Source organism: Ips typographus, linkage group LG6 (genome assembly GCF_016097725.1).
Source record: "Ips typographus isolate SLU linkage group LG6, UJ_Ityp_2.0, whole genome shotgun sequence".
Taxonomy (NCBI): Eukaryota; Metazoa; Arthropoda; class Insecta; order Coleoptera; family Curculionidae; genus Ips; species Ips typographus.
This window is the reverse complement of record NC_138427.1, coordinates 6,866,305-6,886,320: the sequence shown is the minus strand read 5'-3', so window position 1 is coordinate 6,886,320 and position 20,016 is coordinate 6,866,305. Positions and strand designations below refer to the sequence as shown.

The 20,016-nt window shown below is 34.7% G+C and overlaps 1 protein-coding gene across 1 annotated transcript in view; it reads left to right on the top strand.

Moving 5' to 3' along the window:
* The first annotated feature begins 3,356 nt into the window (after positions 1 to 3,356).
* The window catches only part of LOC145730535 (uncharacterized), a 65,936-nt gene continuing 49,276 nt past the window's right edge, over positions 3,357 to 20,016 (top strand). The window contains exons 1-2 of the mRNA XM_081981775.1: positions 3,357 to 3,614; positions 15,516 to 15,684. Coding sequence (XP_081837901.1) covers positions 3,526 to 3,614; positions 15,516 to 15,684 — 258 coding nt within the window. The 5' untranslated portion in view covers positions 3,357 to 3,525. The remainder of the gene's footprint in view (positions 3,615 to 15,515; positions 15,685 to 20,016) is intronic.

Here is a 20,016-nt window from a genome sequence, read left to right as displayed (position 1 = left end):
ACAGCATTTTTGCATACTTAAAGTACTATCAGGATTAATTGATTTTTTGTCATTTTTAACAATCTGTATTTTCAAAATGCTGTCAACAAATTTTATCAACAAAAAAGCTTTTGAAGGGCTATTTTATGAGCCTGACTGATTAACTGAGTTCCTCATGGTTATACAGATGACACTGATTTTGCTTTTAATGGTATGTATTTTAGAAACCATTTTTTTTAATCAAATTGCTGGTATTGTATAAGAACAAGCAACACAGAACATCATTTATTGGCTTCTGCTATATGTCACTTATTTTTCTATCCTGAACTTTATGATAACCATTTTTCTCAACAGTTGGGGTATTCCTTAGATACAGAGTAACTTTTTTTGAAAATCAATTTGTGAACCTGGTTCTATAAGAACCCACCTGCCAAACTTTATTTTGATCATTAAACTCGGCTAAGGCTCCAAAAATGTGAACTGTCTACAGTTTATTCGATTTTTTTAGTAGTCAGATGTTTTTAAGGTCAAAATTACTTTAAAAAAATTATGTACTACTATTTGTCAACTTGAAAAAATTAGTAATAGACATTAAAATGTAAGTTGAAAGGTTTAAGAGTAATTTATTACGCTTTGTAATAACTAACTATAGTTTTCTTGGTAATTACAGGACGGTTGAACATTTTTGTAATATTAGCAGTCAATGGTAATTATTATGGATAAATTTTGCCAACCGCGTGTATTTAAGTATATTTTTCTTGTTGTCGCTGACAGACAACTATTACATTTGCATCGTCGTAAACAAAGGTACAATTCTAATGTATTAATATTAAAACATCATGTTTTCCAGACTACTGACACGAATGACGTCAATTTGCGATGTCATTAGACCTTCAGCGAGATACGAACAACACTGACCTTATTTAATTTAAAACGATTTCGACCACTGGAATTGTAACGTACAAATCTGTGTATTAACAGAGTATTGAATATCGATTTCTACTTTGCCGGAGGTAATTAAAGTGTTGTGATTCAGTTATTTATATTTCATCTAAATTCTAACTGAAATGGGGGGAGTGAAATTTATTTTCAGATGTTTGTTTGACGAACACGAACTGGATTTATCCTGTATCAGTTTTTAAGGTGTGTTCAGCTTCAAAATCCTGGTTGCACTAAGGGGGTTATTAAGTATTTAAAAAGTGATTTAGATAATTATTTATTTTGAATCAAAACCGGAGGCATTGATGCATCTATCATAAAAATCGCAAAAATTCGTTCAACAGCTGTTCGACATCGAAAAGCAGGTGTCTGATTAGGCTTTATGTTTTGCTTTGTATAAGATGTCAGAAGATTAGTTGATTTACTGCACATCATAGACACAAAAGAAACTATTGTCTTAGTTTGCTTTTCTTTCTAATGTTCACATGAATATAATATTGTAAAAATCCCCATACATATTTTGTCAGTCAAATTTTCAGTATTTGAATCTGAAGAAAAGTGCAGGGAAAAAGAAAGGTTTGTTGTTTTCTTTTTGAAAAACAAAAATTCCTAACTAAACTGCCCAACTAAAAGGTCGGCACCGCTTACTTTTTTTGAATCATATTTAAAACCGTATTCGTTTCGAGGCATTAATCGATCTGAACTAACTTTGCAGCATTTCAAATGTCATTTACAGTGTATTAAAGGCACCGACAATTTAATGCTAAGATTATCCATAATGGTTTAAACTTAATAAATGACACAATATTGCATTGAAATGCATCTTTGTTGTACTGTAAAGTCCTTTTTTTTTAACCTTATGTAACTTTTTTGCTAATTTATTAATTCCAGAACTGGAAAATATGTTTTGAGATAAGAACGACGGTTTTTCAAAACAATTTAACTTAATATCAATCTTATGTTCTCATGAGTACTTGTTCGTTAAGTTTTACCAATTTTGCAGCTTATGTTAGCGCCACCCTGTAAATAAATCGACAGAGACACAGATATAGCACTACATTCTCCTGTCCTGGATAAGGTAGGTAGGTTTAAGATGCTGCAAACGTTGCTTACCGGTTAGGTTAGGTATGTGATCTTTTTGTTGAGCAGCTTAGAAACAGAATATGATGTTATAACTTGTTTTTCAAATTTTAGAATACATTTTAGGGTTTAGTCTTCAAATGTAACGTGGTTGTTCAAAATTGCAGCCCAAACATTGGATGAGATTGGATAAAATCGAAAATTTGTATTGTTCCAATGGTGTCGGTAGATAAACTATATGGTAACTTAAACATCAAAATTCGTTTCACTAGGCTGCTACAATAATAACGCTTTGATGATCAATTTTATTTTCTTTTCTACAGATTTAAAACAATCCAGTTGCAATTTATCCTCCACAACGTATCCTTCAGTTGCTTAACATGCCTTTTTTGCCGACAATTTAGATTTGAGAATTTGTAGCTATAATTTTAGTCAAGTTCAAGCTCAACAATGACTTTGTGACCAAAAATACTGTTTCTACACAACGATCTGCTGATTCCCAAATATGTTATCTCAAGTTTTAAGGGAAAAAGTGAGTAGAAAATGCATTGGGTAGGGCATTTCAGGTGCACTAGATCACATTTTTAAGGGAATTATTTAAATGTAACATATTTCTTACAGATATTATTATCTAGTAGACAGTAGTAGAAGAACAGCAATGAGCTAATAGAAAATATGACTGCAAGACGACCCAGGTATCTTTAGAATTAAAAGTCTTCAATTAGTAGAAGAAAAATGTGCTGTTAGGGACACAGAAGACATTTTGACCTAAAATTTGTGTTTGTGTGCTTTTATTGGCCGTAAGGTCGTAACAATTATTGAATTTTGGAAAAAATTGACCATTAAGCTCTTAATAAGCCAAGATGTGCGTGTTTTCAATTGTCTTCATGAAAACCGATTATAAAAAAAAAAAATTGTAGGTGGACAATAAATAAGATTTAAAAGCGAGTAGTATGTGAAACAACAGTAAAAATATAATATCGACGTCGCCGACCCGCGCTACAAAACTACTTCGCACAATTTACTCTTCCGTAATTTTTAAACTGACCCCGGTAGCGGGAAACTACTTAGGAAACCCATAAAACGTTTGGCAACGTCGCAAATATACGGTGCCGGGACGGGCGGGGCGTCAGCCACAGCTGGCAGACGATACGTTCGAAATACGCTACGTCGAGGCACCGATTCCTCCGCGTCGAAAATAGTTCCACGATTATTGTCAAATATTTCCTTGTCAACGTGGAAAAACGTCAATTTTTTTTGCTTAGTTGTCAATCTGACACTGTCCCGAACTGATAGATAGTAAATAACCGGGCTTTATTGCGGGAAAACGAATCGATTACTGCTTTTGCGTATGAATCGAACATTGGCGTCAACCGGCTCTCAGCTGTTTCCCGCGCTCGCAGAAAACCGCTGTGAGTCTTACGTAGTGTTTGGTTATCCCGCGCTCCGTATTTTAATTGTGATTTAAAACCGCTTTCTTTTCGTTTTTCGCCGGCGAATTATTGGCCGCGTGTGGAAAACGCCGCGATGTCAGTGTCAATGTACATTGATACCGAACGTGTAATTTTCGAGCATACGGGCGACGAAAAGAAGGAAATTTTGGGAAGCATCGCTGGGTAAGTAAATGCACCGCATGATTTTGCCCGCGTTTCCACTTTGTACACATGATTTTGACAACTTCGGACCGGGTACGTCAGCACCTCGGTTGACTTGTGGCGGGTTTTTACCTTCTTAAATAAATCGCTTAGCTTATCACCACCGGGTTCGCTTTTGATTTCAACCAACATGCACACGTTCTATTGCCGTTCAACGACGCTTTCTCGACCGGACGAAATCCGTGTGCTGCTTGCATTTTACATTGCCGGGCGTTACGATGTTAGGTACAACGCTCTATAGTTGAATGCAGTTCTTGGCACTATTTCAACGAGTTGTACAATGCAATTATCACGTTTTGCCATTCCTCACTGTCTGTTCAATTGGATTACGTGATTCTTGGTTTATATGTTTCTGGTTTGTTTTTGAACATCCGGTAAATGTCAAAACAAAGAAAACGACTTTGCCACCATTAGTGAGTGATGACAGCCATAGCACCCTTTGTTTTTTTTTTCTTTTGAAGTTAGGCTACCATTCATACTTACCTTTTATGGTTTGTTATTAGCTTTTTTTTTGTTCTTAATATATTTTTTTTTACTAATTTGTACACTATTTTGGGTAGGTAGAACTATTTCAAAACTCATTAAGAAGGCTTTGAAAATTCTTGGAGAAAAAAGGTTTATGGGCCATCTGAATAACAAAAAGAAGCAGATATATTTTCAAGGTCTTCTTCTCTGGACCTAAGGAGGCCTGTGTCTTTGTCATAAAATGCAATAATATATGGGGTGTTCCATTATACAAAAACAAAGTTTTGTTTTATGAGATCATATTGTTACTCAAATATTCTATTTTAATTTAGATAAATTTGTACAACTTTTGTTTTTAGTGAGGTACATTTTTAGTATTTTTTTGTAAAATTACTTAGCAAGTATTTATGGAGGGTACAAAATAAAACTAATCAACGCCTATATGAAAAAGAAAAGTAAAATCGATTTGTCTTGTTTATTTCTGTATCCACCAGGATTCGTTAAATATTGTATTAATGTAATATCCTAACAGGACAAACCAATCACAAAAAGAAGCTTTTTTTAAAAAAATATAACCCTACAGTTAACCTTTATTTTGTTATACTAAATACTATGTTATTTTAACATTATAGAATTTAGCTTTTTTTTTTGCAAAATGAATATCTACTGGTAGAGCGCTGATTTGACGCAAAAATTTGCTTTAATACTGCTGAAAATACCTCAAAATGCTTTTATCATTGCTCCAAATCTCATATAATGACCTAACATTGTCTAAAATACTTCAAAATGCGTTGAAATACTTCGGAGTTGTTTTGCTCAGATTATATTTCTTATCTGTTCAGTGTTCACATATTTCAATGCAATATAGTACACTTATACAGGGTTATTCAAATTCAATCCACATCGTAAGTCAAATTGAGGACAAGTTATGAAAGTTTATGACGTTTTAAATTTGAAAATTTTTTAAAATATTAAAATCAGAAATTAATAAAAAATATGCTTGAAAATACGTTTTGACTTTATTTGAAAAATTCCTCAAAATTATTCAAAATAGGTATTTTTATTTGTGGGGATTGTTGTCTCACTGTGCCAATAACAAAGTTACTGGACCAAAATGACTTTGTTTCTGTCAAAGTGAGAGTAACAGTTATAATACCATACAAAATATATATTAAATAATTTCAATACTTGGAAGACTTCAGTCATCTATCCATCGAGAATATTATAATATAATAATATTCTCGATTATAATAATGCTAAGAAGGTTTTGTTTTAAGTAATTTATTTATTCACTGATGAAATGGTTTTTGCCCACCATTTCTCAAATATGAGCTGGAAAGATGACATCAACAATTTGAACAGTTTTACCAGATTTAACAAAATGTGCATGATAGGTATATTAAAGGACAATTAGAGTCTGGGGTGTTCAAAAAATGTTTTTTTTTTTACCATTACTACATTTTTAAAAAGTAATATTTTCTTGATTACATTTTTTGTAGCTGTATGATGTGTGTGTAGTTTTTTGTAGCTGTATTTTGCAATTTCTGTTTCATGTCATTGACTTGACTGACAAAATGAACACCCCTTAAAATGTACCCAAAAGTAGTCATCAACAGCTGTTGGAACGTCACTATAGAAATGCAGATGGAACACCCACATATTCTGCATTAGGATGGTCGTTTTGTCATCGATACTTTTATGGCTTGGCTACAGCTTTGAAATGCGGTCTTAAATGAATGAAAATAAATGCAAACGCAACATGATCTTGAGACAATTATTCAGTATTTAAGTTGACAATTTGAATAAATGTTTACGAAATGAATTTTATTTAAGGCGTGTTAGTCCGGCTAGTGAACTCGAGACTTTCACGCTCAGTATGTGTCGGTCACACGATCGTTTTAACTTTTGCATGAATCCGCACGTCATATAGTAATTTATTTTCGGATGCTTATTTAGTCCGAGTCTTGGATAAGTTGCAAAAGCTTACACCTTTTGCTTTCGTTTATTTTACCTGCTTTCTTTGTACCTGAAAAGTCATTTCAATTACAGTCCGGGTCAACTGAACAAAAGACATTTCAAGAGATTTATGGCCGATAGATTTTTGAGTTTTTAGAATTACCTTCTACATGAGAATAGGTTGGAACTATTTACAAAAACCGCTGGCAATCTCTTTAGTTGGCCATCAATTTTGTTAAAAATGCCTGGTGTGCAAGGTATACCCTCGGTTATTACCCGTGAGAACTTTTTTTACATTCACTGGTCACTTACTTGCTTATAGTTACAAATTACGTTATTAATTCAAGGCAATCCTAAGATAACATCTTACTACCAGCTATTGTCACGTTGATGGATCAATTAATGTAAGGCTATTTGAGTCAACAATGAAAGTCGTCTCAAGTAGAATAGTTCTGTGTTCAAAATACCTTTCAAGTACAGTAAGTATCAGTGCAAAAGGAACAAATCCAGAGGCAAAAAATTTTTTTTTTTTGGGTAACATGCACTCATTCTCTACGATTTGGTAGGATCTAAAAAAAAAAACATGAAAACGATTTTAGTTCGATTTGAAATTCAATTCCATTATCTCAAGAAAACATGAAAATTGTTTAAATAACAAAAAGGTAATGATGAACTAGATCTTTATTAAATATGAGAATAGACAAAGAACAGAACATTTAACTTTCAGTAGTAAGTAGTACCTGTCCGATTAAAAAGTAAATTATTATATGGTCTGTAGTAGGCTTTCCCAACTTTATCCTATTGTATACACAAGTTTTCATTGAAAATCAAAAGTTAGTACTTCTTTTCAGTTGATTCACCCATCATCCTGTATGACTTTTTTAACTTCTTTGTAACGTTAATAGGTCATTTATAAACACTGTTCTTTCCCTATTTAGTTCTAATAAATATATGATTATTTGTTCTCAAGATTTTACCAGATGGTACATTTCCGTTTCTAATAACGTAATAACCTATAATTTACTAAACTAGATTTTTTTCTGGACATCATTGACGTGGCCCTTGTATCAAATGTATTGAAAAGTGCTTCCTCCCAGTATTTTAATGGTGAACTATATTAGGCTGTTGTGAATTATTTACCGTATTTATTTCATTATAGCTTGTATTTGCGGTAAATACGTAACGAACCAGTGTAACTAAGTTGATAATCAGTTGTTACATTTAATATTGAGGAAACTATTATTTCCTGTTCGATTCCACAATAGTAATAAGTCACGCAACGCTTGAGGACAAGTCGCTTATTTAATGGTTTTCAGTTTTGTAATAGATTCTCCTCTAATATTAGTAATACAATGTGTGCATGTATGTCGCAAAGTCTTGATTTCTAAAACATTCTTAGACAACTAATGCAAAATTTATCACAATATTTATTAGTCTAACCGTTTTTTATTAGCAAATTTTATCTCGAGAGTTTCTATTTTATTACTTAACATACCGGTTTCAAATTCCATCCAGCCAGCAGATAAAGGAAAATATTTTATCGACTTCAGCCAACGTCCGTCGCTAAATTCCTCTGACCACATGAACCCAAACCGGTTCCGTTTTAAAATAAAATCCATCTTTTCAAGATATTTATTTACTTACCGTGCAGAATTTGCTTCGATGCACATTCCTTTAAGCTTAGCTTTGGATTTAAAAGACTGGGATGTTGAAATTGGATGTAGAAATTCCAATACTAAATAGTTAATAATTGCCGCGGTTCTAATCGACTATTCCTTGCATTCCATCCATTCTGTTTCCTGGCTTCTGATGAAAATTTCTTCCATTTAATTAAATCAACCCACTCGGTAAAAAGGCGTTGGAATGGAGTCGTGATGTAATAAATGCGTAATCCAATAGTAACAGAAGCACTTGGTAATGGGTTCCTTATACAGGAGTGATCAAAGATTAGCGCCACCTCACGGTCAGAATTCCAATCGAATTGACTGGTACGACCTATTATAACATGTGATGAATCACCAACGTGAAAATAGCAATTAGTCGGATCGAAAATAGCACAATTGGATTGTAAATTGCGCAGTAGATTCAAACCGATCACCTTTACGGTGGCCTTCGAAGGTTGCATGTAGTAAACAACGTGTTACGAGATAGAAGCGAGTCATTTGGAATCACTTGTTTCGGGAACTTACAGGGTTTTCGTGTCCGCCCACATTGTCGATTTACAGCCGTAAATAAACAGTCTATTTTGGGTTTGTTTTCACCAATCAATTTTCTTCGTTTACAAAGTCAAATTCTGAGTGTTTTTCTCCGTTCTTGACTCTTTAGGATGGCACTGGTCAAGGCTGAAACTGAGAGTCAATTTGAATATTTATTCACGCTCGACCAAACGTGTCGTGGATGTTAATTAAATTTTAAAAACCACTTCCTACATTTTATTTTTGTCACAGAAAGTAGGTAGTGAGAGCATTGCCTTGGAAAAACTGATTAAATGGAAAATCATTATAATATAAAGGAAGACAATAAGTAGTAAAGTAAAACTAGATTTACTTAATGAATAAATGACATCGATTGTCGACTGATTCTAGGAATTTGTACAGGAAAATGGTAAATAGAGAAAGGTATTAGTGATTGTTATGTTCTAAGCCGGATTACCTGATTGTTGATTGTTTTTTAAAGGTCGTTTTCATTACAATAATACAATCGTACAAAATATTTACCGCTTCAATAAAACTGTGAATAGTGAATAATTTGTTGTTTAAGTTATTTAGCAAGATTCAGTTAACAGTACGTCATTACAGCTATGTTCAGGTGGAAGAAAAAGCAGGAAATTTTAGGGACAAAGAATAGTGCATCTGAGCTATAAAATATTGTACCAGGTAAAGCAGTGGCAAAGTAAATTAGTACAATAACTGTGCAAGTTAATATGCATTGAAGTACATTGAGTAGATCAAATAAGACTGGTTGTACCTAAGAAACTTATCATTTACCTATACTCTGTGAATGTCTAACACTGAAAAACCCGAACAAAGGTTAGTAAAGTGTCCTTGCAACTACCAAACAATTCTTTATACAACATGTAAATGCAAATTTAAACAAGGTAAATTCCTCAATTTGGTAATTAATATTTTTTTACGTTTATCGTAAATTTAGCAAGCAATTTATAATGGTTGAGTAACTTGTTATTAAACTCTAACAACGCTCTATTCACTTTATCACATTCTATTACACCCTAGAGTCAACTTCAACTGCTAGATTGCATTGGAACGTCTCTTGGCGAATGTACACAAATCGTAGGAGTCGAGCATTCGTGAGAGTAATGATTCAAACGTAATTTATAGACATAGAAACGTTGTTTTAGTAAACCTAGGAAGTCTTGAAACCTGACAAAAAGTACACGAAAATATCATTCTGGTAGGTTTCAAATTTGGATTCAGGAAACCATAGCATACAGTGTAGATTAGATGAGAAAATAGAAGATTTATATCAAAGAGACTTCTTGTATCTGGGTTGTTAAACAAGAATTAAGCAGTGGAACTACAGTTTTCCACCAAATCCGACTCCCAATATTCTAGACAACAATTTAGAGTTATCCACTGGTCTGCGCCAAGAATCTTTGCATTAATGACGGTGAAAAAAAACAAAGTACAAGAGATACGAAATTTTATTTTCCCATTACTTAAGTTACTACACATTGAGTTGTGAGGACATTTAGGTCTTGATGGCTTTTGTCCTTTATTTAGTTCTTCTTTGCATTTTGTTCTTTCAGTCTTATATTCAACAAGCCAGAACAGTATACTTAGTTTTCACTGGTGAACAAAAATTTATATTCTGTATGAGGCAATATACCTTTTTCTCCACATTTTTCAATGATTTAGGGATCCTTTTAACCCTAAAATAAACACAACTGTTCTAAATCGACTTTTTTGGGTTATTAAAATTTGCAGAATTCATGAATAAATCTATCCGCGAAAATCCGAAAGATAAACTGGATGTACGTGATGTTCGCAGACGGCGAGCAGTAACTTCCCGTTTTAAGGGCCACATGGCGGTCGGAAAATGGGAAATGTCGGTAATTTTTAGTCAGGAAAGCTGGATGAGTTTCATAATGCGGCCTATTCCTGTTGATATATAGGTTTTGCAAGGGAAGATCGCTGCCATTTTAGGGTTTTGGTTATGGAACCAATTATCCGCCGGTGTTTCCGCTCAGCGATAAATAGGGAAAGTTGAAATTGGCTTTTTGATGCCTAAATCTGGATAATAATTTCCACAATTTAATCATCCGCAAAACCGTTTGCGTTTCAGCGACGCTATTTAAATTGTCTCCATTTTTTATCGTTAACTGTTTCTCGTTTGAACGCTGTGTCATCTATTTCAATGAGGGCCGTTTGAAAAAATTGGAAAAAAGTGTGGATGCTGAACATCTCAGAATCGGATCTACTTACTATCTCAGCCTGATGGAATAACGATAATAAAGTATCGTCTAGACGTCTGCAGTATCGCCACCGCGGGGCTTCTTGACGCCTGGCGTCGCGACGACATCGTCCCCATTCTATGCATCGGCCTTGCTCCATATCCTCCCTTTCCGTGGGGAAGCCATCCAGATTTTCGATCCTAATACCACTTTATAGCACTTTTATAACTTGGTTTTGTGGATCAAATTTCATGAGGCTTACATATGCTGTCCGTGGTCAGGAAACCCTATATCAAAAATATACGGATGGTCTTTGCAGGCTATACTACTTGTAGATCTGTTGGTTTTTCCTGTTTTTGTTTCATCAAAGTGGTCTCCATTAACATCATCATAAGTCTTGCTGTGTATTTTGATACGTGCTTTATAATTTTGCACCCTGAGTAGGATGAAAGCTTTTTGATATTAGAAGGAAAAGAGAGCTCTTTTATTTTATTCTGGCTTTTACGGGGACATACTGGTGTTAGGGCTACACGTGGTTATTGCTTGCTGTTTACATAGAAATGTCTGCAATTTTTCAAATTAATTAGTTGCCCGTGTTTTATTAGCTGGGTTTATAAATGGAGAAATAAAAGTAGGAGTGGCATTATCCTACTTAAGTTCAGTAGCGTTTTATTGGGGAATACTACTCTAACCATCTCTCTATAAAGTTTCAACGTTGTCAAATGGTTTAAAGTCTTGAGTTATAAAACCCACAGCTTTCAATTTTAGTGTTGGGAAACTAAAGATGGTGCGATGGCTCTGAAACGATGTCAACTTTAATTCATCTGCCAATTAAACTTCAATTCTGATTTCAAACTTTCTTTTCTACTAACTGAAGAACCGTTAAATTTTAGGTATTTTTCCAGCAATCGTAAACTTTTCTAATTGAATCATTAAGAGAACTACATAATGTTTTTCCTTAATGATCACACCTCTTATGCTTATTAGTTACGGTATAGATACCGAACCGTAAACGGATAATTTACAAAAGCAAAGATTGAGTGATACGTCGAGTTTATTAAGATCTACGTCTATGTTTTCCACACATTGACTCTATTTTTAAATAATCCTGCCTATTCCCTGGTGAGACTTAAATTTGAGAAACACCTTACAGGTAAGGTAAACTGCAACATTGTAACCCACGATACATACCTACAACTCATGGTTGGTAATCATTATTCATGGATGGTTAGTGTTCTATTGTTTTTCGTGTGAATTTGCCTTCTCTACTTCGTACTATTATTAACTTTGTCAGGGAAGAAAAATTACTGTTCATTGTATGTGGTATTATTTGAAGTAGGATTTGTTTAACTATTGTCCTTCCAATGGACAGTTCATAACGATCCAATATGACTACGTTTTTATTCATTGGCTCTCAAAAAAAATGCATTAACTTGGTAGGTTTTTTTCCTGGAAACAACACTGATTGAATTGAGCGTCGCGGTGCAGTTTCACAGTGACGCTATACGCGACCCCCGACGTATTTGTCGATATATCGATCAGGCTCGACCATGGAAAGAGGCCTTTTCCTCCCTCTAACTTGGGGGTTGTGAGAACGGTGCGCAGTTGCGTTCATATTGAAATTCGCTCGTAATGTGGAGTAGGTAATCGGGTAAACTCAAACTGAATTTTTTGCATGGGAAACTGACGCCGTAGGCGCATTTGGTAATGGTAAGTCGAATATGCCTTCAGGTGAAATTGTGTAATTTAATCGACAATTTAATTCAAAATGCTGCTCCTTGAAAGTAGTTGAGAAAATTACCTAATACTCGGAGTAATTTTCCCAGCGATTTATTTATAGACTTCGTAAAAGGACTGCGCATTTACTTGAAAATTACCTGCATCAGCTGGTCTAATTGGATGGCATAGACAAGGTCGGCGTACCTTCGGGCAGTCAAACGTGCCACGTTTTAGACAGAGACGGAGCGAAAACATTAACCGCAATCACCGATATAGAATATTTCCAATATTTTTTTATGACCCAATCACACTGTATGAACCCATTTGCTAAGTGGATTTAGCCAAGGAGAAAGCTGGTCCCTTAGTTTACCCTCGCTTCACCTTGAAGACGCATTATTTGACCCTCGCAATTTAACCTACAAGGGCAGGTGTGAGTTTAGAAGGATAAAGGAAGAGGGTACGTGTTCGTTCAGTGAAAAGTGTTATACAGAGCACACCTGTCGGTTCAGGTCAGAACGCAATTCTGAAACCTTGTAAGGGCTAACTGGTTTTGCTTCCGGAGTTTTCTTCTTCGAATTTGGTGGTATCTTTTGGTTGGAAGATGATGTTTACGTTGGTCGTGACGTGAAATCGTTTTGTTGCAGGAAGTGCAATTATGGTCAGTCAGAAAACGATCTGTCCTAATCGGTGAGATGCTCTTCACCAATTTTTTTAAGCTTTTTCTTTTCGTTAATTTCTTGAATAAGAGGACTTGATTTTTAATAGAACCAATTTCGTAATCTGTACTTAAAACAGTGATGTATAATAGAAAATATGTCAGGAATGCAGTACTTCATTAGTTCCTTTCTGTTCAATTAGCTTTGCGTTAATATGCAACAGATTAAGCATGCGGCCTCGGTTAATTCTACTTTACGACTTGAAGGCAAAATCTTTTTATTTGTATTATTAAAAGTATTTTTATTGAGATCACTAAAATTCCTATTCTAGGTTGTATTTATCTGTTGAGATTTGATTTAGAACAAATACAAAGTGTTTACGAAATGCGGTGCCAAAATGAAACTGAAAGATCAAAAATAAAGAAGTGTTTCTCCTCCAAATTATAGGAACAATTTTTGTTTTGAGGACTAGTATTACCTACCAAATAAAACCAATATGATTTCCTAGAAATTTTACAAGCCGTCTTTCGATTTCGAAATACGATTTTTCGGTCCAATTACAACATCCTGTATGTGTATAGTCAGTCTCAAAATTGGTATAAATGAAGTTATGCAATATGTTTATTTACTTTCAAGGTCTCTGCATCATCTTCATCTCGTGATGCTTGATCAAAGCTTATGTAATAATATTCACCTGATTATCGACAACATAAAACACCGGTAAACGCTAATTTATACAAAGTGATTAAAGTTGTGATTAAATTTATTGCTGTGGCTATAGCAGACTAGGATCTAAATCAAAAGTAGTTTTGATGATGCATCCAGATCTGCCCAATTTCACATTACTCTATTCAAAGTCAAGGAGAAAAATTCTCAAAAGAGAAAAATGTGAAATATACAAGATGTCCCAATGTTGATCAGGAGTTTCCAACAGAAGAACTCCTGATCTCAAGTCTTTAGGTTTTATTGTGGGGCCATCGAAAATGTTCTTAACAAATAAAAAAAATATATTAGACCAGAAACAAGCCAGCGTGAACTTATCGAAACTGCCAAAAGTATAACAAAAATATTTAGTTTGAACAATTAAGTAAACAAATATTTTTATTTTCAACTATGTATGTAATAACATTATGTCTTACGTGTACACCAGGTGGAAAGATAAAAATTACCTGCTCTCACTTTCCACCCAGTTGAATATCAATATGCAATCTGTTTTTTTCTCAATTTTGTCATATCTGGGCTTACTTTTTACAGTTAAGAGACTTCACCATTCGTTTATAATGGTTGAAGTCATAACTACTCGTACACCTATACTACCTTATTGTTAGAGACTATTAGCGATCAATATTTCAACTGAATGATGAACGACGGTAGAAAGTTTAATTTCTGTCTCGAGATAAAGTACACCTCGACTTCGTCTCGGCGAACTACCTAATTTCTCGACAGAAATCAAACACTTTCCACCTGAGTATGTAATATACTATTCTTATTATTAAAGACAATTGTCAATAAAACCATCAACCTATTTTTCGTAAACAGCTGAATATGGACATAAGGTATGCTACATGAAAAATCCTGAGAATTTTACGTAGTATTGCAAAAAATGGGGTCTTTTATTTCAAACCGTAAACTAGAAAGTTGTATCTCACTTTTAGAACCCTTTGTATGTATAATTTTGTGACCTGAACGATAGTAATATGCCAGTAATTTTCTTCTCTCAATATAGTAATTTTACAGGTTTTCAGAAAATTTAATTTTTGATTTTGGATTCATTTACTCCAAAACGGTGCATGGTGTGTGCCATTTATTTAACAAAACTGTCTTATAATCTACACGACTATCCAAAGATTCAATAATATACCAGGTTCGATTTGAAAGAACTATTTTACTACCCAAAATGGGGACGTAAAACTTACTCGGGTACAATACAAAAAAAATTGTCATTAAGACTTACAGCAATTTTACATTTTAATTCTAGAACCACACCCAATAGAATAATCCAAGGGTAAAGTTTCATTTTGAAGTATAATTGAGGTCTGAATTGGTGTCTGGTGTGAAAATGCCGGATTTCGTTACTTTACGCCGCCCGGAGATATAAAATATCGGAACAAACGACTCGGGAAATTGTTATTTTTCCGTGTCGATGCGAATGTCGATTCGATTTTCGTTTTAGGGGATGGTAAAGCGTATTAAACGGCCGTAATAGCCCCCTGACCTCGGCCAAAAACCCGTATCCATTTCGACCGTGTCTTGTAAAAAGGCCAGTGGTGGACCGACTTTTATAGTAATCAAAGTAGCAAGTCAGGTGCGTTAGTAACCCAGGTTGCGGTTACCGAATAAAGTGACATTTTCTCTACATTTTATTTAACTTTTTTCTTCTGTTCAGACGCGTAATCCCGCGTGCGTTTAATGGAATGGAACCTGATCTATCGTTTATAAATTCGTGGTCCGTGCGTATCGAGGTCGCCATGTTGCGTTCGCCCGTCTGATAATAAGTCTGGTCGACGTAGAAGCTCCGCACACTTCTCTGACCTGCCTCACACTTAAACTAGTTAATGGCAACGAGTTAAGCACGTTTTAATTAGTTGAGGCTGTGATCGCTTTAAGTTGTTATGACTGCAATTTCGTTAAACGGGGTTGTTGGTTTGGTTACAGTCGCATCAACAAGGGCGGTGAACCTCCAACGGTCGCCATGGACCAGGAGAAACGTATGCGTCGCGAAATCGCCAACAGCAACGAGCGCAGGCGTATGCAGTCCATCAACAACGGTTTCCAGTCTCTGCGCAGTTTGTTACCCCATCACGAAGGCGAGAAACTCAGCAAGGTAAGTCAAAATCCACCTTGGGGAGAATTTCCAAGGACATTTTTCTCCCGCACGAAAACGTAAACAAACAACAGCTGCAGTAGGAACGGGTGTCACCTTCTAAACGAAAATAATTAATAGCACTTTTATGAATGCCTACATCTCGCTAAACGAGGGCAAGGCCTTTCACTCTGTCTGTCTGGTAAACTAATCATGATCCACTTTGCTTTTTTCATTGAGAATTTTGGTGAGTAGTTCGCAAACGTTCCTAATGATTCTTCATTTTAAACCAGCCAAACATTTTTAAAAAGTATACAAATACATTATTCCTTACTCTAATTTTCAAATGTATTTAAAATATTTTTTATTGTTGTGAAACGAAAGCTCTGTAATACGTTTAAGTTGCTAAAATCTAATTTATTTTGTAACGGTTTGAAAACCACAAATGAGGTTTTATGGATTTTTTTTATATTACATTACAAATTCCGACGCTAGCCTGAGAATCTTTTACTATTTTCTGCTTAGATTATGCTAAAATAATATTTTATTTAGTTTTCTTCAGGGAATTGCTTTGAAAATGTTTTAATTATAGCATAGCGTTAAAAAATATTAGCAATATAGCTAATTATTGTCAAATTCACTAAAATATGTTGAAAATAACATACAACTACTATGACAGTACTAAAATAGCGTATCATTTAGGTAAATTACAGTACAGGCTGTAGGGACCTCCATGGAGGTAAATTAGACTCCAGAGGCATTTAATGACAGTTTAAAACGTTGTTTACGTCACATCGTGCTGTCAAAATAGTCAAAAATAATTTAGAGGTGCCGTGAAGCTATAAAATATTGTAATTGTGTATCATTTTGCTGAGTTACAGTTGAAGTTGTATTTATTTGAAAGATGCAACGTTTGGTGACAGTTTACGACATTGTTTTTAGTCACGTGACAGTTGTGATAACTGTAAAAAATTGACTTATAAAAATACCAAAACAATTGTGTTGTATTGGTAAATTACAGTACAAGTTGTACATACAGCTCCTTGGAATGGAAGCAAATTTAATACTTGGATATCCCAAGCATATCCTAAACGGTAAGTAGTTAGGATAAGTTTTCACACAATTAATGTTGTCTAGGAAAACAGTGTGCCAGAAGTATTAAATTAACACATTCCATATGTTTATCTGGATAGGTCTATTGACATATGACTTATATTATTTCATTTTTAGCAAAAAATAAGGATTGCATATTATGAACGAATCTAGTAGGTCTTAAATTTTACATAAACAGTATGGAACGTTTAAATCGAAATTCTCATTATATTTCTTTTGTTATAAGGCTTTAATTTGTGCAGTTAGCAGAATTTCTCTACCCGTCTTGTCCAAGGTTGATAAATGCGTTTGCTTCATCAAATTAAGCCTACGTATTCAGTTACTTTCGTTGGCGTTTCCTATTGAAATAATACAACTCTGACACTTTTGGGTTTTGGGACAACCTGTACATATTGAAAGGTATTTTCAATAGGCCTATATTCAAAATTCGAATATGTTTTGAATAGTTTAGTCACAATTTTCCGTGTCTAATAAGGTAAAATCTTCCTATTAGAAAACTGTTGGCTACAAACAAATACAATATAATTAAGAGTTTTGTGGTTTTCGGTTTTGGGGAGTTGGATCTGTACTGGAAATCAAACTTCACAGTTTAACTGATGTATAAAGCTTTCCCTATCCAGCAAATAAAATTTGGTTGCAGATTTCAATTTGTCATGTTAGAGTATTAAAATATGATTAATCAGTACGATTTACCTACGATGGGTATTAGTAATTGTAGTTTTTTGATACGTATTATATAGGTTTTCGGAATCGGTCATTGGAATGGCGATTGTGACAAATCAGCTAATTTTGATTCAATTTTATTGGTTCGAAATGATTTCAGTGTATTGCAATTAGTTCAAACTCAAATGATTTCTCTAAATCGAAATTCCGAAAACTCATCTAATGATCTAATTCTCTTCTTAGACACATATTGATGAGTAGAGCATTAATTGTGGTAATGTATTTTAATGACAGTTTGAATAGAAAATACACTAAGGTCATTAAATAACGTTTATGTAATGCGAAACTAACTAAATAAGCAAATTCAAAGTCGGAAATTTGTGGAGGACAAATCATCAAACGTATATATGACCAAATTTAGAACGTTTCGCTCCCGAGTTTACCTTTTCCAGCAAAAGTGTGGGCGTTTCGAACAAAAACACAGAAAATCATATGGTACCAAGTCTCGAGCGGGGGAAGTCCGGTGAATGTTCCAATCGCACATCAGCTGATTCGGTCAGATAGCAGGCTGGTGCTATTTAAAAGCGTTACACAACTGAAAAAACCCGAGCAGCTGACTATCGCATGCTTCAATAGGCCAATCATGGGCTTTGTTGATTACATTGAGCTTGGTTGTGTGGCTAGATAATTTTCGACGGGTCGTTAATCAAATTTTCGGGCGAAAACCAGTATTGTTAGGAATTAACACGTCTCGGACAGTCACGTGGAATAGATGTTGAAGAATCACCCTAGGTTTGGTTGATGGTAGCAAGTTTGGTGGGCGAATTCTGGTTAAGTCCCATTTACATATCTCAACATCGACCGGCTTTCAAATGGGTCAGGGCTATTTTTATGTGTGGCTTTTTTTGTTCCGACAAATTTATTTATAAAGCGACCCACGAACGGAAATTCACAAAGCCCAGTCGAATTCCTGTCGGCTGATGGCCTGACTACGAGTCTGGCTGTTAATTGTCTCCGCCATGACCTAGTTTAGATTGTGTATCACGAGTACACGATAAAATGTAAGGTGTCCAAGGCTGTTTCCTGTAGTTAATGCGTCTGTAGATGGTAAACTTTATTTGTCGATGAGTTTTTCCTTTTCCTCTCGTTCCAGCAACATCGAAACAGCTGTTTTTATTGCTCACGCTCGATTGCGTGGCGTTGTGTTCGGTTTTCGTTTCCTAAACGTTGAGGCCATTGAATAATTGAACCGAGCAATTGCGTCGTAGAAAATAGTTTTACCCTTTAAACGTATAATTCCTGTAATAAACGATCGAGTGTAAGGAACTATCAAGGTCGGTTTCTTGTTTGGATTTTAATTGCGTTTCCACGGCGAGTACGACGACGACGCCGGTTCTACGCTATCGAACTTGGGAGTTTTTTTCGCAACCAGCAATAATCTGAATCCTTGAAACTGGAATAATTGAATAATAGTCTCATGACATTGTCGATTCTTGGTATATTATTTAAAGTTCTCAATTTTTTTTGTACCTATGTCAGTTCAAATTCCAAATCGGACGTTTTTTGGTTCTGATGTAACCGAGACCCAATTAGTGACTTCTACGAAGAAAACAAAAACTACCAAGCTCTGAATCCCATTCCCTCCGTTAACGGGTTTTTAGCTGGATCGCCTTGCCAATTTCGAAACAAAGACCGCCCGATCTGCATTAATAATAAGCTAACCTGCCGATTTGTCCTCGAGACGATGTCTGCACCTCTATCCTATTCGTGCAAGGTAAAGGTCATTTTGTGCGCGCCAAAAGATTGCGAACGTGGAGCATCGTCATTCATGTTTCAAGCACTTGATCAAGATAGTGTTAAATTTACATAAGGTTGTGTCATAATTTTCATGTAAGACTTGACGTCTGTGAAGGTTTTTTTATGGTTGACTTATCAAATTTAAATGAGCTTTTAGTGTCTGTTTCAAGTAGGTAAAGTAAATTTTGTCACTCCTTGAAGTGTCCTAGTTTTGATTTTTTTATTGCTTGGTAGGTTAGAGGCTTTTTGCCGGTTGGTTTCAGAAATGAGTTTCTCGTCTCAACCAACTTGTAGAACATATTATATGTCTTTTTTTTTGAGGTTTACTCAAAGTTTGTTTTTTTTGCTGTTGCCTCGAGATTTTGATGATTTTTTCTTCTTCAAACTTTCTGTTGTTCTTGTTTAAAAAATAATCTGAAATTACTTAATATGTAGTATCTCGGGCTTCATATGTAATAATTGGAGAAAGTTAGTAAAAAACATTTTCAATGTATTTTACACTATTTACAGTAACACGCTATCCTAAAAGTGATAATCACGATTACAATGTGATAGAATTTACTATTTCACGCTATAACAACAGACTCCTTAATCACCAAAATATCAATGAAAAACTGTTTCTAACCTAAATACGTACTATGTTAAAGAAAGATTTAATTATTAGATCTATTGACATAGATTATAGGTCATTTATACATGGAAGAATATTTTAATAAAACTTCAGAAAATGAATCATTAGGCATTGCACCTGAACGAATATGAATAGCACTAATCAATCAC